At 41.3% G+C, this 16,899-nt stretch overlaps 1 protein-coding gene across 5 annotated transcripts in view; it reads left to right on the top strand.

The window, feature by feature from the left end:
* The window catches only part of LOC109864475 (fibroblast growth factor 12), a 133,877-nt gene that overhangs the window by 102,680 nt on the left and 14,298 nt on the right, over positions 1-16,899 (top strand). For all 5 annotated transcript variants that reach the window (XM_020452300.2, XM_020452299.2, XM_020452298.2 and 2 more), the window contains one exon: positions 3,791-3,894. In XM_020452300.2, coding sequence (XP_020307889.1) covers positions 3,791-3,894 — 104 coding nt within the window. The remainder of the gene's footprint in view (positions 1-3,790; positions 3,895-16,899) is intronic.

Raw genomic sequence — 16,899 nt, 5'->3', positions numbered from 1 at the left:
AGCATAGTACTTGCAACGTCAGGATCCTGTGCTCGATTTCTGCTGGGGCCACCCATACAAAAATGTATGCATTTTAATTTATTTTATTTCACCTTTATTTAACCAGGAAGGCTAGTTGAGATCAAGTTCTCATTCACAACTGCGACCTGGCCAGGATAAAGCAAAGCAGTGCGACACAAACAACAACACAGAGTTACACATGGAATAAACAAACAAACACAGTCAATAATACAGTAGAAAAAGTCTATATATATAGTGTGTCCAAATGAGGTAGGATAAGGGGGTAAGGCAATAAATAGACCATAGTGGCGAAATAATTACAATATTGCAATTAAACACTGGAGTGGTAGATGTGCAGAAGATGAATGTGCAAGTAGAGATACTGGGGTGCAAAGGAGCAAAATAATTAAATAAATAACAGTATGGGGATGAGGTAGTTGGATGGGCTATGTACAGGTGAAGTGATCTGTGAGCTGCTCTGACAGGTGGTGCTTGAAGTTAGTGAGGGAGATATGTCTCCAGCTTCAGTGATTTTTGCAGTTCGTTCCAGTCATTGGCAGCAGAGAACTGGAAGGAAAGGCGGCCAAAGTAGGAATTGGCTTTGGGGGTGACCAGTGACATATACAGTGGGGCAAAAAAGGATTTAGTCAGCCACCAATTGTGCAAGTTCTCCCACTTGAAAAGATGAGAGGCCTGTAATTTTCATCATAGGTATCTTGTTTCACTTCAACTATGACAGACAAAATGAGAAAAAAAATCCAGAAAATCACATTGTAGGATTTTTAATGAATTTATTTGCAAATTATGGTGGAAAATAAGTATTTGGTCACCTACAAACAAGCAAGATTTCTGGCTCTCACAGACCTGTAAGAGGCTCCTCTGTCCTCCACTCGTTACCTGTATTAATGGCACCTATTAATGGCCTACATGTACATCAATCCTACAATGTCCCACCTCTGCCTACTACTATACCCTGTTCAAAGGGACTTAAATCTTGTGTCTTGTCCATTCACCCGTTGAGTGGCACACATACACAATCCATGTCTCAATTGTCTCAAGGCTTAAAAGTATTTTTTTTTTTACCTGTCTCCTCCCTTTCATCTACAGTGATTGAAGTGGATTTAACAAATGACATCAATAAGGGATCATATATTTCAGCTGAAGTCATCCTGGTCAGTCTGTCATGCAGGTGTTCCTAATGTTTTGTATACTCAATGTATTTTGGAAGCAGGTGCTTCCACACTGGTGTGGTTCCTGAGTTAATCAACATCCCATCATGCTTAGGCTCATGTATAAAAATGTTGGGCAGACCATTATTTTGTCTTAAATTGTTATATCCCCATAGGATGACTATGCCCCAATCCACAGCGCACGAGTGGTCACTGAATGTTTTGATGAGAATGAAAACGATGTAAGCCATATGCAATGACTGTCTCAGTCACCAGTTCTCAACCCAATTGAACACTTGTGGGAGATTCTGGAACTGCCAAATGATTGAATTTCTCGTTGAAGAATGGTGTCTTCAGACACTTGTAGAATCCATGCCAAGGTTCATTGAAGGTGTTCTGGCTTGTGGTGGCCCTACTATTAAGACACTTTATGTTGGTGTTTCCTTTATTTTGGCAGTTAAATGTAGTTAGACAAGCTACTGTAACTTGATTGATAGCCTGAAATGGCTTGGTAGCTAGTTATGAGGTTGGGAGATTGAGAACCTATCTACCTGGCTAGCTAAAGCCATCTTCATAACATTGCTAGGTGGCTAGTATTACAGAGAAACAATAAAACGTTCTCATTTATTTATTCATCAAGAAGGAATCATTAAGCTACATAGCTTGATCAAATTAATTTACAAACATACCTCCTGCGAGTGCTGCCTATCACTGCCATAAAATCTTCCACTGGCCTATGGGCATGATGCCTCTGAACAGAGTACACAAACACTTACACAGCCATTTCTAACATGTTTTCTCAGTCTCTTTATCCCACACGCATACACTCACACTTATTCCACTCCGTCATGCATTTGTTTTGATCCACCCCCATAGTGCTCAGACATCCACACACATGCATGCAAAGTCTCACACACACACACACCATTTTTGGGCTCTTGCTTTGCTTCTCTCCTGGCTCCTGTTATGCATTACTTTTTTTCTGCCTCCAAAGACAATTTCAAATTAAATCAAATTGTATTAGTCACATGCTCCAAATACAACAGGTGTAGACCTTACAGTGAAATACTGACTTACTAGCCCCTAACCAACAGTGCAGTTTCAAATAATACGGATAAGAATAAGAGATAATAGTAACAAGTAATTAATTAGTCATTAAAGAGCAGCAGTAAAAAAAATAACAATATATACAGGGGGGTGCCGGTTAAATGTGCGGGGGCACCGGTTAGTTGAGGTAGTATGTACATGTAGGTAGAGTTCATTAAAGTGACTATGCATAGATGACAACAGAGAGTGGCAGTGGTGGGGAGGGGGGCAATGCAAATAGTCTGGGTAGCCATTTGACTAGATGTTCCGGAGTCTTATTGTTTGTGATTTGAAGCTGTTTAGAAGCCTCTTGGACCTAGACTTGGCGGTCCGGTACCGCTTGCCATGCGGTAGCGGAGAGAACAGTCTATGACTTGGGTGGCTGGAGTCTTTGACAATTTTTAGAGCCTTCCTCTGACACCGCCTGGTATAGAGGTCCTGGATGGCAGGAAACTTGGCCCCAGTGATGTACTGGGCCGTTTGCACTACCCTCTGTAGTGCCTTGCGTTCGGAGGCCGAGCAATTACCATACCAGGCAGTGATGCAACCAGTCGGGATGCTCCCAATGGTGTAGCTATAGAACCTTTTGAGGATCTGAGGACCCATGCCAAATCTTTTCAGTCTCCTGAGGGGGAATAGGTTTTTTTTCGTGCCCGCTTCTCGACTGTCATGGTGTGCTTGGACCATGTTAGTTTGTTGGTGATGTGGACACCAAAGAACTTGAAGCTCTCAACCTGCTCCACTGCAGCCCCGTTGATGAGAATGGGGGCGTGCTCGGGCCTCTTTTTCCTGTGGTCCACACATCATCTCCTTTGTCTTGATCACATTGAGGGAGAGGTTGTTTTCCTGGCACCACACGGCCAGGACCTCCTGCCTATAGGCTGTCTCGTTGTTGTCGGTGATCAGGCCTACTATTGTGTCATTGGCAAATTTAATAATGGTGTTGGAGTCGTGCCTGGCCGTGCAGTCATGAGTGAACAGGGAGTACAGGAGGGGGCTGAGCACGCACACCCCTGAGGGGCCCCTGTGTTGAGAATCAGCGTGGCAGATGCGTTGTTACCTACCCTTGGTTGTGGGCCGACCAAGGAGCCTGTCAATTTTCACTGAGTGAAATTGAATGGCACATTCCCTCCTACACCTGAGGTTTTTATCTGATTCGCTTATTGTCTTTTCCCTTATTCATCCAAAGATCCACCATAGATCACTTTTCTTCCATGTCCTACCTTATTCACTACAATGACCCCCAGATAACACTGAACCTGGTTTCCATTCAGTCAACACCCTTCCGAAATTCAAAAGTCACACAGTGCTTTGATGTATGAACACTAGGGTATTTAAATGGATAGATGGTTAGGAATACACTGTGACCTTTATTAAAGGATCCTTTCAAGTGAGTGTTCTTTCTCCCAATCCCTCGATCTCTCTCTCCCATTTTTCCTCCTCCCGTCTTCCTCTTTTCCTCCCGCTCTCTCTCTCTCTCTCCATGTCTCTCTCTCTCCCCCTGTCTCTCTCTCTCGCTCTCCCTCTCCCCTCAGCTCTGTTTAACCTCATCCCGGTGGGGCTGCGGGTGGTAGCCATCCAGGGGGTGAAGGCCGGCCTCTACGCAGCCATGAATGGAGAGGGCTTCCTCTACACCTCAGTAAGTCCTGCCTCTTTTACTATACCTGACAGACTGAGTGTGTGTTTTTTTTGTTTGTGTGTGTGATTAATTATATTCTAGATATATTAAAACTTGTTCTACAGTTTAGAAAAACTTTATTAACAGGTATTTTCGTTGTACTGGATATTACTGACTTAGTACTGTGGACCAAATCAGTGTAGATTCACGGTAGGTCTGCTTTTGAACACTGTTTGTTTGTGTTCCAAATGGCACCCTATTCCCTACATAGTGCAGTACTTTTGAGCATGGCCCATTGGGCTCTGGTCAAAATGTGTGCACTACATAGAGAATAGGGTGCCATTTGGGATTCAGTCTCTTGTCTCTTTTGGGTTATTTATGGATAATGGCTATTTAATGTCTGCCTCAGTGAAGTCCTATCCTCTTTTTATCCCTGTTATCATCCTCCTTTCCATCCATACATTCTATCTGTTCCTTCCTCCTTTACCTCCCTCCTCTTCTCATGTTCCCTTTTACTTCACCTATGTTACCTTTTCTTCCTTCAGTCTAGTGGTATATAATCCTTTCTTCAGGGCCGTTTTGTCTCAGATTAAGTGTGCTGATCTATGATCAGTTTTGTTTTTAGATGTTAATGAATCAGATTATTATGGACAGGGATAATCTGATCCTAGATCAGCACTCCTATTCTGAAATGTTTGATAAATACGGGCCCATATTTAGTTTGTTTTTGGGTCGTTCTCTGGAGACCATGAGATATCGTACAGCACACACACACACACACACACATAGCAACAGCTCTCTAAATTGCGATTTCATTAATGCCCTCTGACCATAATACACTCATTCCTGTCGTAGAAATCCTAATAAATAATGAGGAGAGACCAGGTCAATTGCTTTATTCAAAACGTATTAATAACATTTATTATTTATTGCAATAATGAAGCTTATCGACCCACCAGTAGGTGGTCCGTTGAGAAGCCCAACGAGCGGATTTGAGCCACAGCATTTAATAGCAAAGTCCATCCTACTGGATGTTCATGACAAACAGATGCATGGAATTGGGTACAAGTTTAAGATTTGTATGAAAGATACTAATAATTAACAGCAAACAGCATCAAAAATTCCTCTATGGCGGACAGGTAATGGCAGACAGGTAATGGCGGACTGAACGAAGTTATGAATCCCCTGGTGGGGATTCAGGTGGGGTGCCCCCACCCAGGCAGTGGCAGTGCTGGAAACACTAGCTGCAGTAACCCATGGGGAGGGGGTCACACTCGGACATTCAGAGAGGGGGTATATTATTGTGACCCTGGTGGCACAAAATCAAAAGTCTGACTGCATGAAGATGCTTGGGAATATGGTCAATACGGGTGACCGTATTGTGGGTGTTTCAGGAAAAAGGTGTACATTTGACCTCCATCTAGGATGTGACAATGGTTAATAAAATCTCTCAATTTCTGCCCATTTTTTTTTGCGCGGTCTTGCAGGCCTTCTCATGCAGCTGCAACAGTAAGTGCATTTGTAAATCATGACCTTTCTTGAGATGGGCTCTGGGATGGTGCAACTGTTGAGAATGTGAGTTTATGCTTCTGTGGGGGGAAAGAGTTGAGTATGTGTGGGTTGAGTGTGTGTGGGTGTATGTGTGTATCCCACAACTGTTGCGAAGGAGTAAAAGATGTTAGGGACAATAAAGGATGATCCACAGCTATATATAATACAAATTGAGGTGAGGGTGATGGAAATGCATTTGGCAGTTGATATACTTCAATTCGGTAAATGGCACGAAGGATGGATCCCAGTCTGTCCAGGGCTATGGGATGCGGGGGGTCGGTGGTGGTCTGCCGGGAATTGGGATGACGGCCCAGCTCGGGATGAGGAGGGCTTTTAGCGGGTAGAATGGTGGGGACCAATTGGAGGTTTACTTAGTAGCAATGCAAATATCATGGTACAGCTATATAGTCACTCAATCATCATGTTATTTTTTAATGGTACGTTTACAAACATATATTTTGATAAATAGAATTGAAAGTTGTCTCATTATGGTAAGTGGTGAAATAAGTATAGCCAGTTACAATTGTAATGGCCTAGCAGATAATAAGAAAAGACTCTCAGTATTTACCTGGCTAAAAGAGAAGGAATATAATGTATATTGTTTACAGGAAACCCATTCAACAATTTTAGATGAAGTTTTGTGGAAAAAGTCCTGGGGGGGCGAAATATATTTCTCCCATGGGCAAAGAAATTCAAAAGGGGTGATGGTTTTAATTAAGTCATTTTGATCCAAATGTGCAAATTGTCCAAACAAATTATCAAGGTAGATGGATTATTTTAAATATGTTATTGGACAATAAACAGATATGGCTTATTAACCTATACGGTCCGAATAATGATGATAATGATGAATATTTATAAGAATTTATCAACTCTACAAGCAACACTAGACTCTATTATTATGGCGGGAGATTTTAGTATGGTCTTAAATACCTCTATGGACCGGAAAGGAAATCACACACTACAAACCATCACCCTCAGGCACTTAAGGAAATCATGAATGTCATGGATATATTGGAATTAGTAGATATATGGAGACTTAAATACCCTGACCTAGTGAGATATACATGGCGGAGGCTTAATCAAGCTAGTCATCTTGACTACTTTCTTATACCATTCTCTCTGGCAACAAAAGTAAAAAATGTGTTGATAGGGGACAGAATGCGGTCGGATCATCACATAATTGGCATATATATTACTCTTACAGAATTTCCACGTGGGCGAGGATATTGTAGATTTAATCAAAGTCTACTAGATGATAAATTGTTTAGATCTAGGACATAAGAATTTATAACTGTACAGCAGATCCCCTTATTGTATGGGGCACTTTTAAATGTGCCTTTAGAGGCCATGCAATTCAGTACTCATCTATAAAACAAAAGCAATTTAGATCAAAAGAGTCCATATTAACAAAGGAAATTGAAGGACTAACAGTACAGTTAGATAGCAATAAAAATGGTACCATAGAGGCACAGAATAAGTTAGAGGAAAAACAAAAAGAAATGGAAGAAAGAACTTATTCAAGAAAGATCCAGTGTAATAGATTATAAAAAAATAAAGTGAGGGGGGGATCACGTGACCCTTGAACGAGATGGCCGCATGAACTAAGAGCTCCGCACAAGTAGTTTCCAATTCCTAATCTTACCTCCACTCCAAGTTCAAACTCATTTAGCTTTAGTAAGAAAAAGTCATGGCGGCTACAAAAGGCGACACTACAGGTGACATTTTTACCCGGACTCGAGTATTAGCGACGGAAAAAGCCTCCAAGAAGAAGCTAGCTTCAGAAAAAACTAGCGCCATTAGCCAGGAGCAAGAGAACCCGCTCCCCCACGAGGCACAACGAATGCCAACCTCGCACTCTGTCGAAGACATCCTTTCTGAGTTGAGATCCCAACGTACAGAACTAAACACTAAATTAGATGCCATTAACTCTCAGCTCAGTACGATAGGGGGCAAGGTGACAATCCTGGAAAACGCTTTGCCTGACATCATCAATAAGATAACCATAAACGCGGGGCGCCTGGACGAGGCAGAGGGGCGAATCCTATCCATGGAAAACTTATTGACAGATGCCATGGAAACAAAATCGAAAAAAGAAAATCGAGCATCTGGAAGAGAAAACAGAGGACCTGGAAAACAGGGGGCGAAGGAATAATTGTGTTCTATTCAATCTGGGCGAAAAAGAAGAGGGAAACATGCCACTGATCCGCTACCTGCAAGACAAACTTCCCGAGTGGCTCCACATGTCCACAGGCCCATAGAACTCGAGAGAGCTCACCGAGCACTGAGGCCCCCACCAGCAGCCAGACAACCACCGCGCCCAATCACCATACGTTACCTGAGATTCACCGACAAGGAACGAGTCCTACAGGCGGCAAAAACAACACCATCACAGTGGGAAACGCCAAACTCGCTTTACACCAGGACCTGTCAGCTGGAATACGCCGAAAGTGCCGAGAATTTGACGAAGTGAAGAAATACTCCATTGACCGAGGCATCTTCAAGGGATTCAAATACCCAAACGAGCTCAGGATTCTTCACCAAGGAGCCTTGCGACACTTCAAAACTCCCGAAGAGGCAAAACGTTTTTTTGAAAGACAATCATGGCCAATGAGAAACAGACCAATGACTAAATGCGATTAATGCCATTACTAAAGGAGGTAAGACGACATATAGCCGATATCCAGAGACCCACCCCCTAAATGTCATTATAGCCATCCAATTTATATTTATTTTCCTTTAACTGAGAGGGATGGGCTGTATAGCCTAACCTAGCCCTACTAATGTTTCAGCCTACTTTTATTTCCCTGTTTTTTTTGTTGCTGTTATTACTTGGGGTTCCCTATGTCCCTTGGGGGAGGTATATGTAGGCTGGGCTATTGATTAGATTTTTCTCCCCTCTTTTACTGTGGTCTGGACGAGGGCAACTGTGTTATTTACTCAATGCGGGGTGGAGAGGATGAGGCATTTCTTTGGTGGGGAGAGGGAGACGTTGTGCGTTGCTAACTGTTCCCGGTTTTAGTTTTATCCGGAACACAGAATTGAGACTGAGCGGGGGGGTAATAGATCCATGTGTCGAGTTGTTTGGGAACTCGGCTGGGGTGTTCAGAGATTATTATTTTATGTACACCATTATTTTCCTTTTATGTGAACGCAGCTGTAATTACTATCCACTTTTACTGCTCGATGACGATGACTAGTACCTTAAATCTATTGACATGGAACTGCCATGGTCTAGGGCATGCAATAAAACGAAAAAAGATACTATGTGCTCTAAAGAAGGAAAAAGCAGACGCGCTATTACAAGAGACACACCTCTGTGATGCTGAACATGCCAAACTCCGCAGAGCTTGGGTGGGACAGGTGTATTTCTCATCTTTCAAATCAAACAGTAGAGGCACAGCCATACTTATCCATAAAAACTTTCCATTCATAATTGACAAAAACATATCTGATCCGGAGGGGAGATTTATTTTGATAACTGGGTCAACCAATTACTATATTAAACATATACGCCCCTAACACAGATACTCCTGCCTTCATGTCAAAAAGTATAACCCTGTTCAATGAGCATTGTGTCTCCTTTGGTGTGGTGGCTGGAGATTTTAATTGTACCCTTAACCCAACCCTAGACAAATCATCTCAAGTCCCCACCACAAATCCTAGATCTGCAAAGATGTTGAACTCTCTTACTAAAGAGATGGGACTGATAGATATCTGGAGAGAGACTAATAGCTCATCTATGGACTATACATACTACTCTAATGTCCATAACACCTACTCCCGTATAGATTACATTTTTATCCCAAAGAGTTTCATAAATTCAGCCACTTGTACAATCGGACCCATAGCACTTTCAGATCACGCCTTTGTCCACCTCCGCTTTGACCTCTGCAAAAACATCCCGAGGTCAAAGAGCTGGAAATTCAACACCTCCATGCTATCAAATGACGTGTTCCATACATTGGTAACTACATGGATAGACAACTACACACAAGACAATAAAGATTATCCTGTTTCTCCGGCCACAATGTTGGACGCTGCTAAAGCCACACTAAAGCCACACACGCTGCTAAAGCCACACTATTGCATATGCTTCCTCTAAGAAAAAAGCAATGGAAGCACACAGGCTAGATCTTGAGAGGGAGCTGGAATGCTGTGAAAAAATACATCAACAATCCCTACACAGCACCTCCTGGAGTCATCTTAAAGCAGTCAAAGCCAAACTGAATTTGGACAACACTCGGGAGATAAAAAAAAAGAAGTTTTCTTTACTAAACAGAAATACCATGAGTATAGCAATAGGCCCAGTAGATTGCTTGCTTACCAATTAAAAAAGGAGCAGTCAGAGCGTACAATCATGGCTATCTGAACAGCAGAGGACGAGGTCACATATGACCCAAAAAAGATCAATTTAACTTTTCATGATTTTTACTGCAAACTATATACCTCTGAGAGAAAACACATGGAGGCAGAACTCCACTCTTTCCTAGAGGGAATCTCGCTACCTAAACTATCAGAGACCGACCAAGAAGATCTCAACTCCCCCTTCACTCCTGAGGAGATCCTGGAGGCAATTACCTCCATGCCACCTAATAAGTCCCCAGGCCCAGATGGATTCCCCAGAGAGTTCTACAAAGCTTTTTGGCCCCAGCTCAGCCCTATCTTCATGCCAATGCTGGAGGATTTTTGCAAAAACAGAGTTCTCCCAGACTCAATGCATACAGCTCGCATTACAGTGTTGCTAAAAAAGGACAAGGACCCCCTATCCTGCTCGTCCTTCCGGCCCATAAACTTGTTGGATTTGAACTATAAAATAATTACCAAATTGCTTGCCAAAAGACTAAACACTCTTCTTCCCAAAATAATAAAAGCGGACCAAACTGGATTTATTAGACACAGATACTCTTCTGATAACATTCGCCGTCTTTTTGATATTATTGATCAAGTAAACGCACAGAAGACCCCTGTCCTGCTGGTTTCACTGGATGCTGAGAAGGCGTTTGACAGGATGGAGTGGAGCTTTCTGTTTTCAGTCTTAGAAAAGTTCAATATGGGCCCAAATTTTATTAAATGGATCAAATCACTATACTCTCATCCAAATGCCATGGTGACTACTAATGGACTGAACTCTGACAGATTCCCCCTGGAACGGGGCACAAGACAAGGGTGCTCGCTGTCCCCGCTGCTCTACTTGTTGGGGGCGGAGTCTCTGGCAGAGCTGATAAGGAGCAATCCAAGTATTATGGGTGTTTCTGCAGGCGGCCTGCAGCACATGATTTCGCTTTACGCAGATGATGTCTTGCTCTACATATCGAACCCTGAGAAATCCCTCCCTCTCATTTTAGACACAATTGCTCAGTATGGCAAGTTTTCAGGTTATAAGATCAATTTGAACAAATCCACTGTCTGCCCTCTCAATATTACACTCACCAGCTCTATGAAGACACTTTGTCCTTTCCAATGGAAAACACAGGGGTTTCAATACCTCGGGATCTTCATAACACCAGATCTGAATAGCCTTTTTAAGGAAAATTATCTTCCACTCCTGGATCGAATCAAGAGCGATCTCCAAACCTGGATCTCCCTCCCAATTAGCTTAGTAGGAAGAATTAATGTAATCCGTATGAACGTCCTCCCTAGACTGAACTACTTATTTCAGATGCTCCCATGCTATCTCCCAGTTTCCTTCTTCAAAACAACTAACCAAAGCATCACCAAATTTATATGGGGCAATAAAATACCTAGGATCAAGTTTTCCACTCTATCGAAACCTGAATCTAAGGGTGGTCTTGCCCTTCCCTCCCTTCAGTTGTACTACTGGTCTGCCCAAATCCGCAACATGCTAACATGGATCACAAACAGACAAGAGTCAACGTGGATTCAGATAGAATCCCAATCCTTTGGTTCATTGCCCTTAAGCTCAATTATATTCATTAATAACTTTAGTGAAGTGGGCAACATAGCCAAAACCTTTGTGATTTACAGCACCCTACTAGCGTGGAGGGACTGTAAGAAATACCTGGGCATTTCCTCCCAAATATGTTCTCACTCACCTATAGTAGGCAACCCAGACTTGCCAAAAGCCCTGAGGGATACCAACTTTAATCTTTGGCATACTCTAGGAATCAGGACCTTTTCAGACCTATTTCATCAGAAAACCACTACACTGAAATCCTTTCAAGAGCTCTGCAGTGAATTCGATCTGCCAAGATCCCACTTTTTTTAAAATATCTTCAAATTAGACATGTAATTTCCTCATTTACCTCCAAGAGGAGGTTTAGAACTCAGTTGAATGAAGTTGAAACCCTTCTTGTCACAGCACAATCCATTAAAGGCAAAATATCTTACATCTAAAGACTCCTTTCTGAGAAAGGAAGCTCCTCCTTTACTCCTTTGAAAATAATCTGGGAAAAGGACCTTGGTCTGACTATCAGTGATGAGTTATGGGCGGAGGTTTGCGACAGGGTATACTGCTCCTCTACCAGTGTAAAAATGAAAGAATCTAATTACACATTTTTGTACACATTTTATTATACTTTGAGACTCCTTAGAATGAAAACCGATATGTCTCCTAACTGTAAAAGATGTACCTCTGAAAGTGGAACCTATATGCATGTATTTTGGAGGTGTAGAGAGATTGCCAGATTCTGATTCAGATTTCTGCTGCACAGAAAATACTAGAGGTACAGTTTGATATGACCCCGTGTATCTATCGACTTAATGCCCAGCAGGACTTTGTTCTTGATCCTGACAGAGAAAATTTGCTTATGACTATTACATACTTTGCTAAGAAATGTATTCTTCTATTGTGGGCCTCTAATACCCCTCCTACATTTAAAATGTGGATTGACCAGATTGTTGACTTTCTTCCTCTTGAAAAGCTCACTTATGACCTCCACAAGAGACAGCCCAAGTTTGATAGACTCTGGTCTCCACTATTCAACTATATTTCAAACTGGACAGAGTGAACGGGGTGACTAGGAAAATGCGCAGATACAGTGCCTTGCGAAAGTATTCGGCCCCCTTGAACTTTGCGACCTTTTGCCACATTTCAGGCTTCAAACATAAAGATATAAAACTGTATTTTTTGTGAAGAATCAACAAGTGGGACACAATCATGAAGTGGAACGACATTTATTGGATATTTCAAACTTTTTTAACAAATCAAAAACTGAAATTGTGGGCGTGCAAAATTATTCAGCCCCTTTACTTTCAGTGCAGCAAACTCTCTCCAGAAGTTCAGTGAGGATCTCTGAATGATCCAATGTTGACCTAAATGACTAATGATGATAAATACAATCCACCTGTGTGTAATCAAGTCTCCGTATAAATGCACCTGCACTGTGATAGTCTCAGAGGTCCGTTAAAAGTGCAGAGAGCATCATGAAGAACAAGGAACACACCAGGCAGGTCCGAGATACTGTTGTGAAGAAGTTTAAAGTCGGATTTGGATACAAAAAGATTTCCTAAGCTTTAAACATCCCAAGGAGCACTGTGCAAGCGATAATATTGAAATGGAAGGAGTATCAGACCACTGCAAATCTACCAAGACCTGGCCGTCCCTCTTTTAACTTTCAGCTCATACAAGGAGAAGACTGATCAGAGATGCAGCCAAGAGGCCCATGATCACTCTGGATGAACTGCAGAGATCTACAGCTGAGGTGGGACACTCTGTACATAGGACAACAATCAGTCGTATATTGCACAAATCTGGCCTTTATGGAAGAGTGGCAAGAAGAAAGCCATTTCTTAAAGATATCCATAAAAAGTGTTGTTTAAAGTTTCCCAAGCCACCTGGGAAACACACCAAACATGTGGAAGAAGGTGCTCTGGTCAGATGAAACCAAAATGGAACTTTTTGGCAACAATGCAAAACGTTATGCTTGGCGTAAAAGCAACACCCTGAACACACCATCCCCACTGTCAAACATGGTGGTGGCAGCATCATGGTTTGGGCCTGCTTTTCTTCAGCAGGGACAGGGAAGATGGTTAAAATTGATGGGAAGATGGATGGAGCCAAATACAGGACCATTCTGGAAGAAAACCTGATGGAGTCTGCAAAAGACCTGAGACTGGGACGGAGATTTGTCTTCCAACAAGACAATGATCCAAAACATAAAGCAAAATCTACAATGGAATGGTTCAAAAATAAACATATCCAGGTGTTAGAATGGCCAAGTCAAAGTCCAGACCTGAATCCAATCGAGAATCTGTGGAAAGAACTGAAAACTGCTGTTCACAAATGCTCTCCATCCAACCTCACTGAGCTCGAGCTGTTTTGCAAGGAGGAATGGGAAAAAATGTCAGTCTCTCGATGTGCAAAACTGATAGAGACATACCCCAAGCGACTTACAGCTGTAATCGCAGCAAAAGGTGGCGCTACAAAGTATTAACTTAAGGGGGCTGAATAAATTTGCACGCCCAATTTTTCACTAACTGAAACTAATTGTATGGATGATTTTCCTAATAATATTGTAAAATTAACACCTGAACAGAAAGACTCATGTGAAGGCCAAATTACAGAGGAGGAACTGCTTGATGCAATTGGGGCCATTAAGGATGGGAAAACTCCAGGGCTGGATGGCATACCAGTGGAAGTATACAAAACTTTTTTTGATATACTCAAAGGACCATTATTAGCATGTTTTAACCACTCTTATATAAATGGTAGATTATCAGACAAGGTCTGATATCATTTTTACTGAAACAGGACCCAAGTGGTGTATATATAAAGATCCAGTCCATTTAAAAAATTGGAGACCTCTTACACTTCAGTGTTGTGATGCAAAAATCCTAGCAAAATGCTTGTCACATAGAATTTAAAAAGTATTGTCAGATATTATTCATGCTAATCAGACAGGTTTTTTTTACATGGACGATACATTAGAGATAATATAAGACAAGTACTGGAAACAATAGAATACTATGAAATATCGGGGACACCAGGCCTGGTTTTCATAGCTGATTTTGAAAAGGCTTTTGATGAAGTACGACTGGAGTTAATATATAAATTCCTAGAATATGTCAATTTTGGGGAATCTGTTTTAAAATGGGTTAAATTTATGTACAGTAACCCTAGGTGTCACACCTTAGTTATCTATGTTTTCTGTATTATTTTGGTCAGGTCAGGGTGTGACGAGGGTGGGTATGTGATCTTGTCTAGGGTTTTTGTATATCTATGGGGTTTTGTATGTCTAGGTAAATGTAGGTCTATGGTGGCCTGAATTGGTTCCCAATCAGAGGCAGCTGCTTATCGTTGTCTCTGATAGGGGATCCAATTTAGGTTCCCATTTTGGTTTTGTGGGTTATTGTCCATGTGTAGTTGCATGTCAGCACTCGGTCTATGTAGCTTCACGGTCGTTCTTTCTTTATTAAAAGAAGAATGTATTCATATCACGCTGCGCCTTGGTCTCCTCTATACGACGAGCGTGACACTAGGTGTAAAATAGTAACTACTGGCTACATCTCAAAGTTTTAAACTCTCTAGAGGAGTAAAACAAGGTTGTCCACTATCAGCATATCTATTTATTATTGCCATCAAAATGTTAGCTGTTAAGATTAGATCAAACAATAATATTAAGGGATTAGAAATCCGGGGCTTAAAAAGTAAGGTGTCATTGTGCACTGATGATTAATCTTTTCTTTTAAAACCACAATTAGTCTCTCCATGGCCTCAGAGGATCTAGATACTTTTGCTATTCACTCTGGATTAAAACAAAATTATGATAAGTGTACAATATTACGTATTGGATCACAAAAAAATGCAAACTTTACCATGTAGTTTACCAATAAAATGGTCTGACGGAGATTTGGACATACTCTGTTTACAAATCCCAAAAGAAAAAATGATCTCACTCCAATAAATGTTTACAGAAAGTTAGCAAAAATAAAACATGTAAAACATAAGGGGTCTGTAAAACAAATATAGGTTCAGAAATTTTGTGAAATAGCACAGTTGGAAATAGAAATCAATCTGGATGGACATCAGAAATAGAGGAAGGACTAAAAGCAAACAAAAAATAACTATTGTAAAATAGACTGTGTCTGTAAAATGTGTATAAGATGTATAAATTAAAGCCAAAGTTTTTATTAGTTTACTCCAATTAGGGGATCGGTGGTAGGGTTTGCGGGGAATAATAATAAAGGTATATTCTTCAACAAAGTATATGTCTATATAGGTATATATATGTATGTGTATGCATGCGTGTATGGATATATATTTACCCCCAAAATATATGGGGGATTGGAAATGATGCAGACAATTACATTGATGGAACCAATATTCTTTCCTCAATATTAAGCTCATCCACCCCCCCAAAAAACAAAAAAACAGTATCTGCTGTAAAGACTTCTCATTTTGTAGAGACCAGGGTCTGGCCCCGAGCCATCACTCCATGGTACCTTCCAGTCAGGCACACAGACACTAATCATGCTATGGAATGCGGTCTTTATCACCAATCCGTCATAAATCCATTGTCAGTGTTAAATCTCCCAGGGGCCCACTTTCAGTTCACACAGACACAATAGAGTTATAAAAACCCTCTATTCTGTTGTATAAAACAACAATTTGATGCAATAACAGTATTATAACATAATCTTGTCATTTCTGTTCTGACACTGCATAACACACCTACTAAACAGATGTGTCCTAGAAGTATGGAAAATACCATTACCCCCTTATTTTGGAGCACTATACTGTATTTCTTGGGTATTGTTATTCTGGCCAAGATCAACAGTAGATTTCAAAGGGGAAGGACAACTCCCTAAAGAGTGGAATTGCAGAGGTTGGAGCCATTAGTTTGTTTGACATCCCAACATAAAGCACACTCTCTCTACAACAGGCCTCTTAGCAGTTGTGCATGTATATCTGTGTGGCTCTTAGAGAAGGCGAGAGTGGGGCCACTGGCTTTGTATGCCACTGTGCTGTGGGTCCATCCCTAATTCATTATTGATGCCTCTGTCTATAAAGGTAAAAAAATGCTATTCTTGATTTTCTATATGCAGAGAAGGGGGCTTTCTTTCAGTGTCAACAAGCAACCATCGTTTTACGAACAAGCCACTGTCATGGGTCTACTGCATCGCCAGTGTTTTCTCAGATCAAAGTCAAACATGTTTTTATGCATTGCCCATGATGTGAATATAATAAATTCTGCTGTACATTTTTCAAATGAATCAATGTCAAAACTTACTTGACTATCTTGGATATTTTTTATAGCAGTAATAACACAAACAATCGATTTAAAATGTCAGTCAAAACTTTCCACAGCCCCCCTCATCTCCCCACCTCACAAATGGGCCTACACCCAGTAGTGCACTATGCCAGATTCAGCCGTGGATAATTTGTTCTTGATCGGATGGTCAGGGTTCTGAAGCATAATTACAAATACATTTTGTCACAAAAAGATTGGCCACAAAAAGCCCAAGCAGATATAATAGACTAACAATCATTTCAAACCTTGTTTACATTTGTAT

The sequence above is a fragment of the Oncorhynchus kisutch genome, linkage group LG19 (genome assembly GCF_002021735.2).
Source record: "Oncorhynchus kisutch isolate 150728-3 linkage group LG19, Okis_V2, whole genome shotgun sequence".
In the NCBI taxonomy this organism is placed as follows: domain Eukaryota; kingdom Metazoa; phylum Chordata; class Actinopteri; order Salmoniformes; family Salmonidae; genus Oncorhynchus; species Oncorhynchus kisutch.
This window is presented reverse-complemented; position numbering and strand designations above follow the sequence as displayed.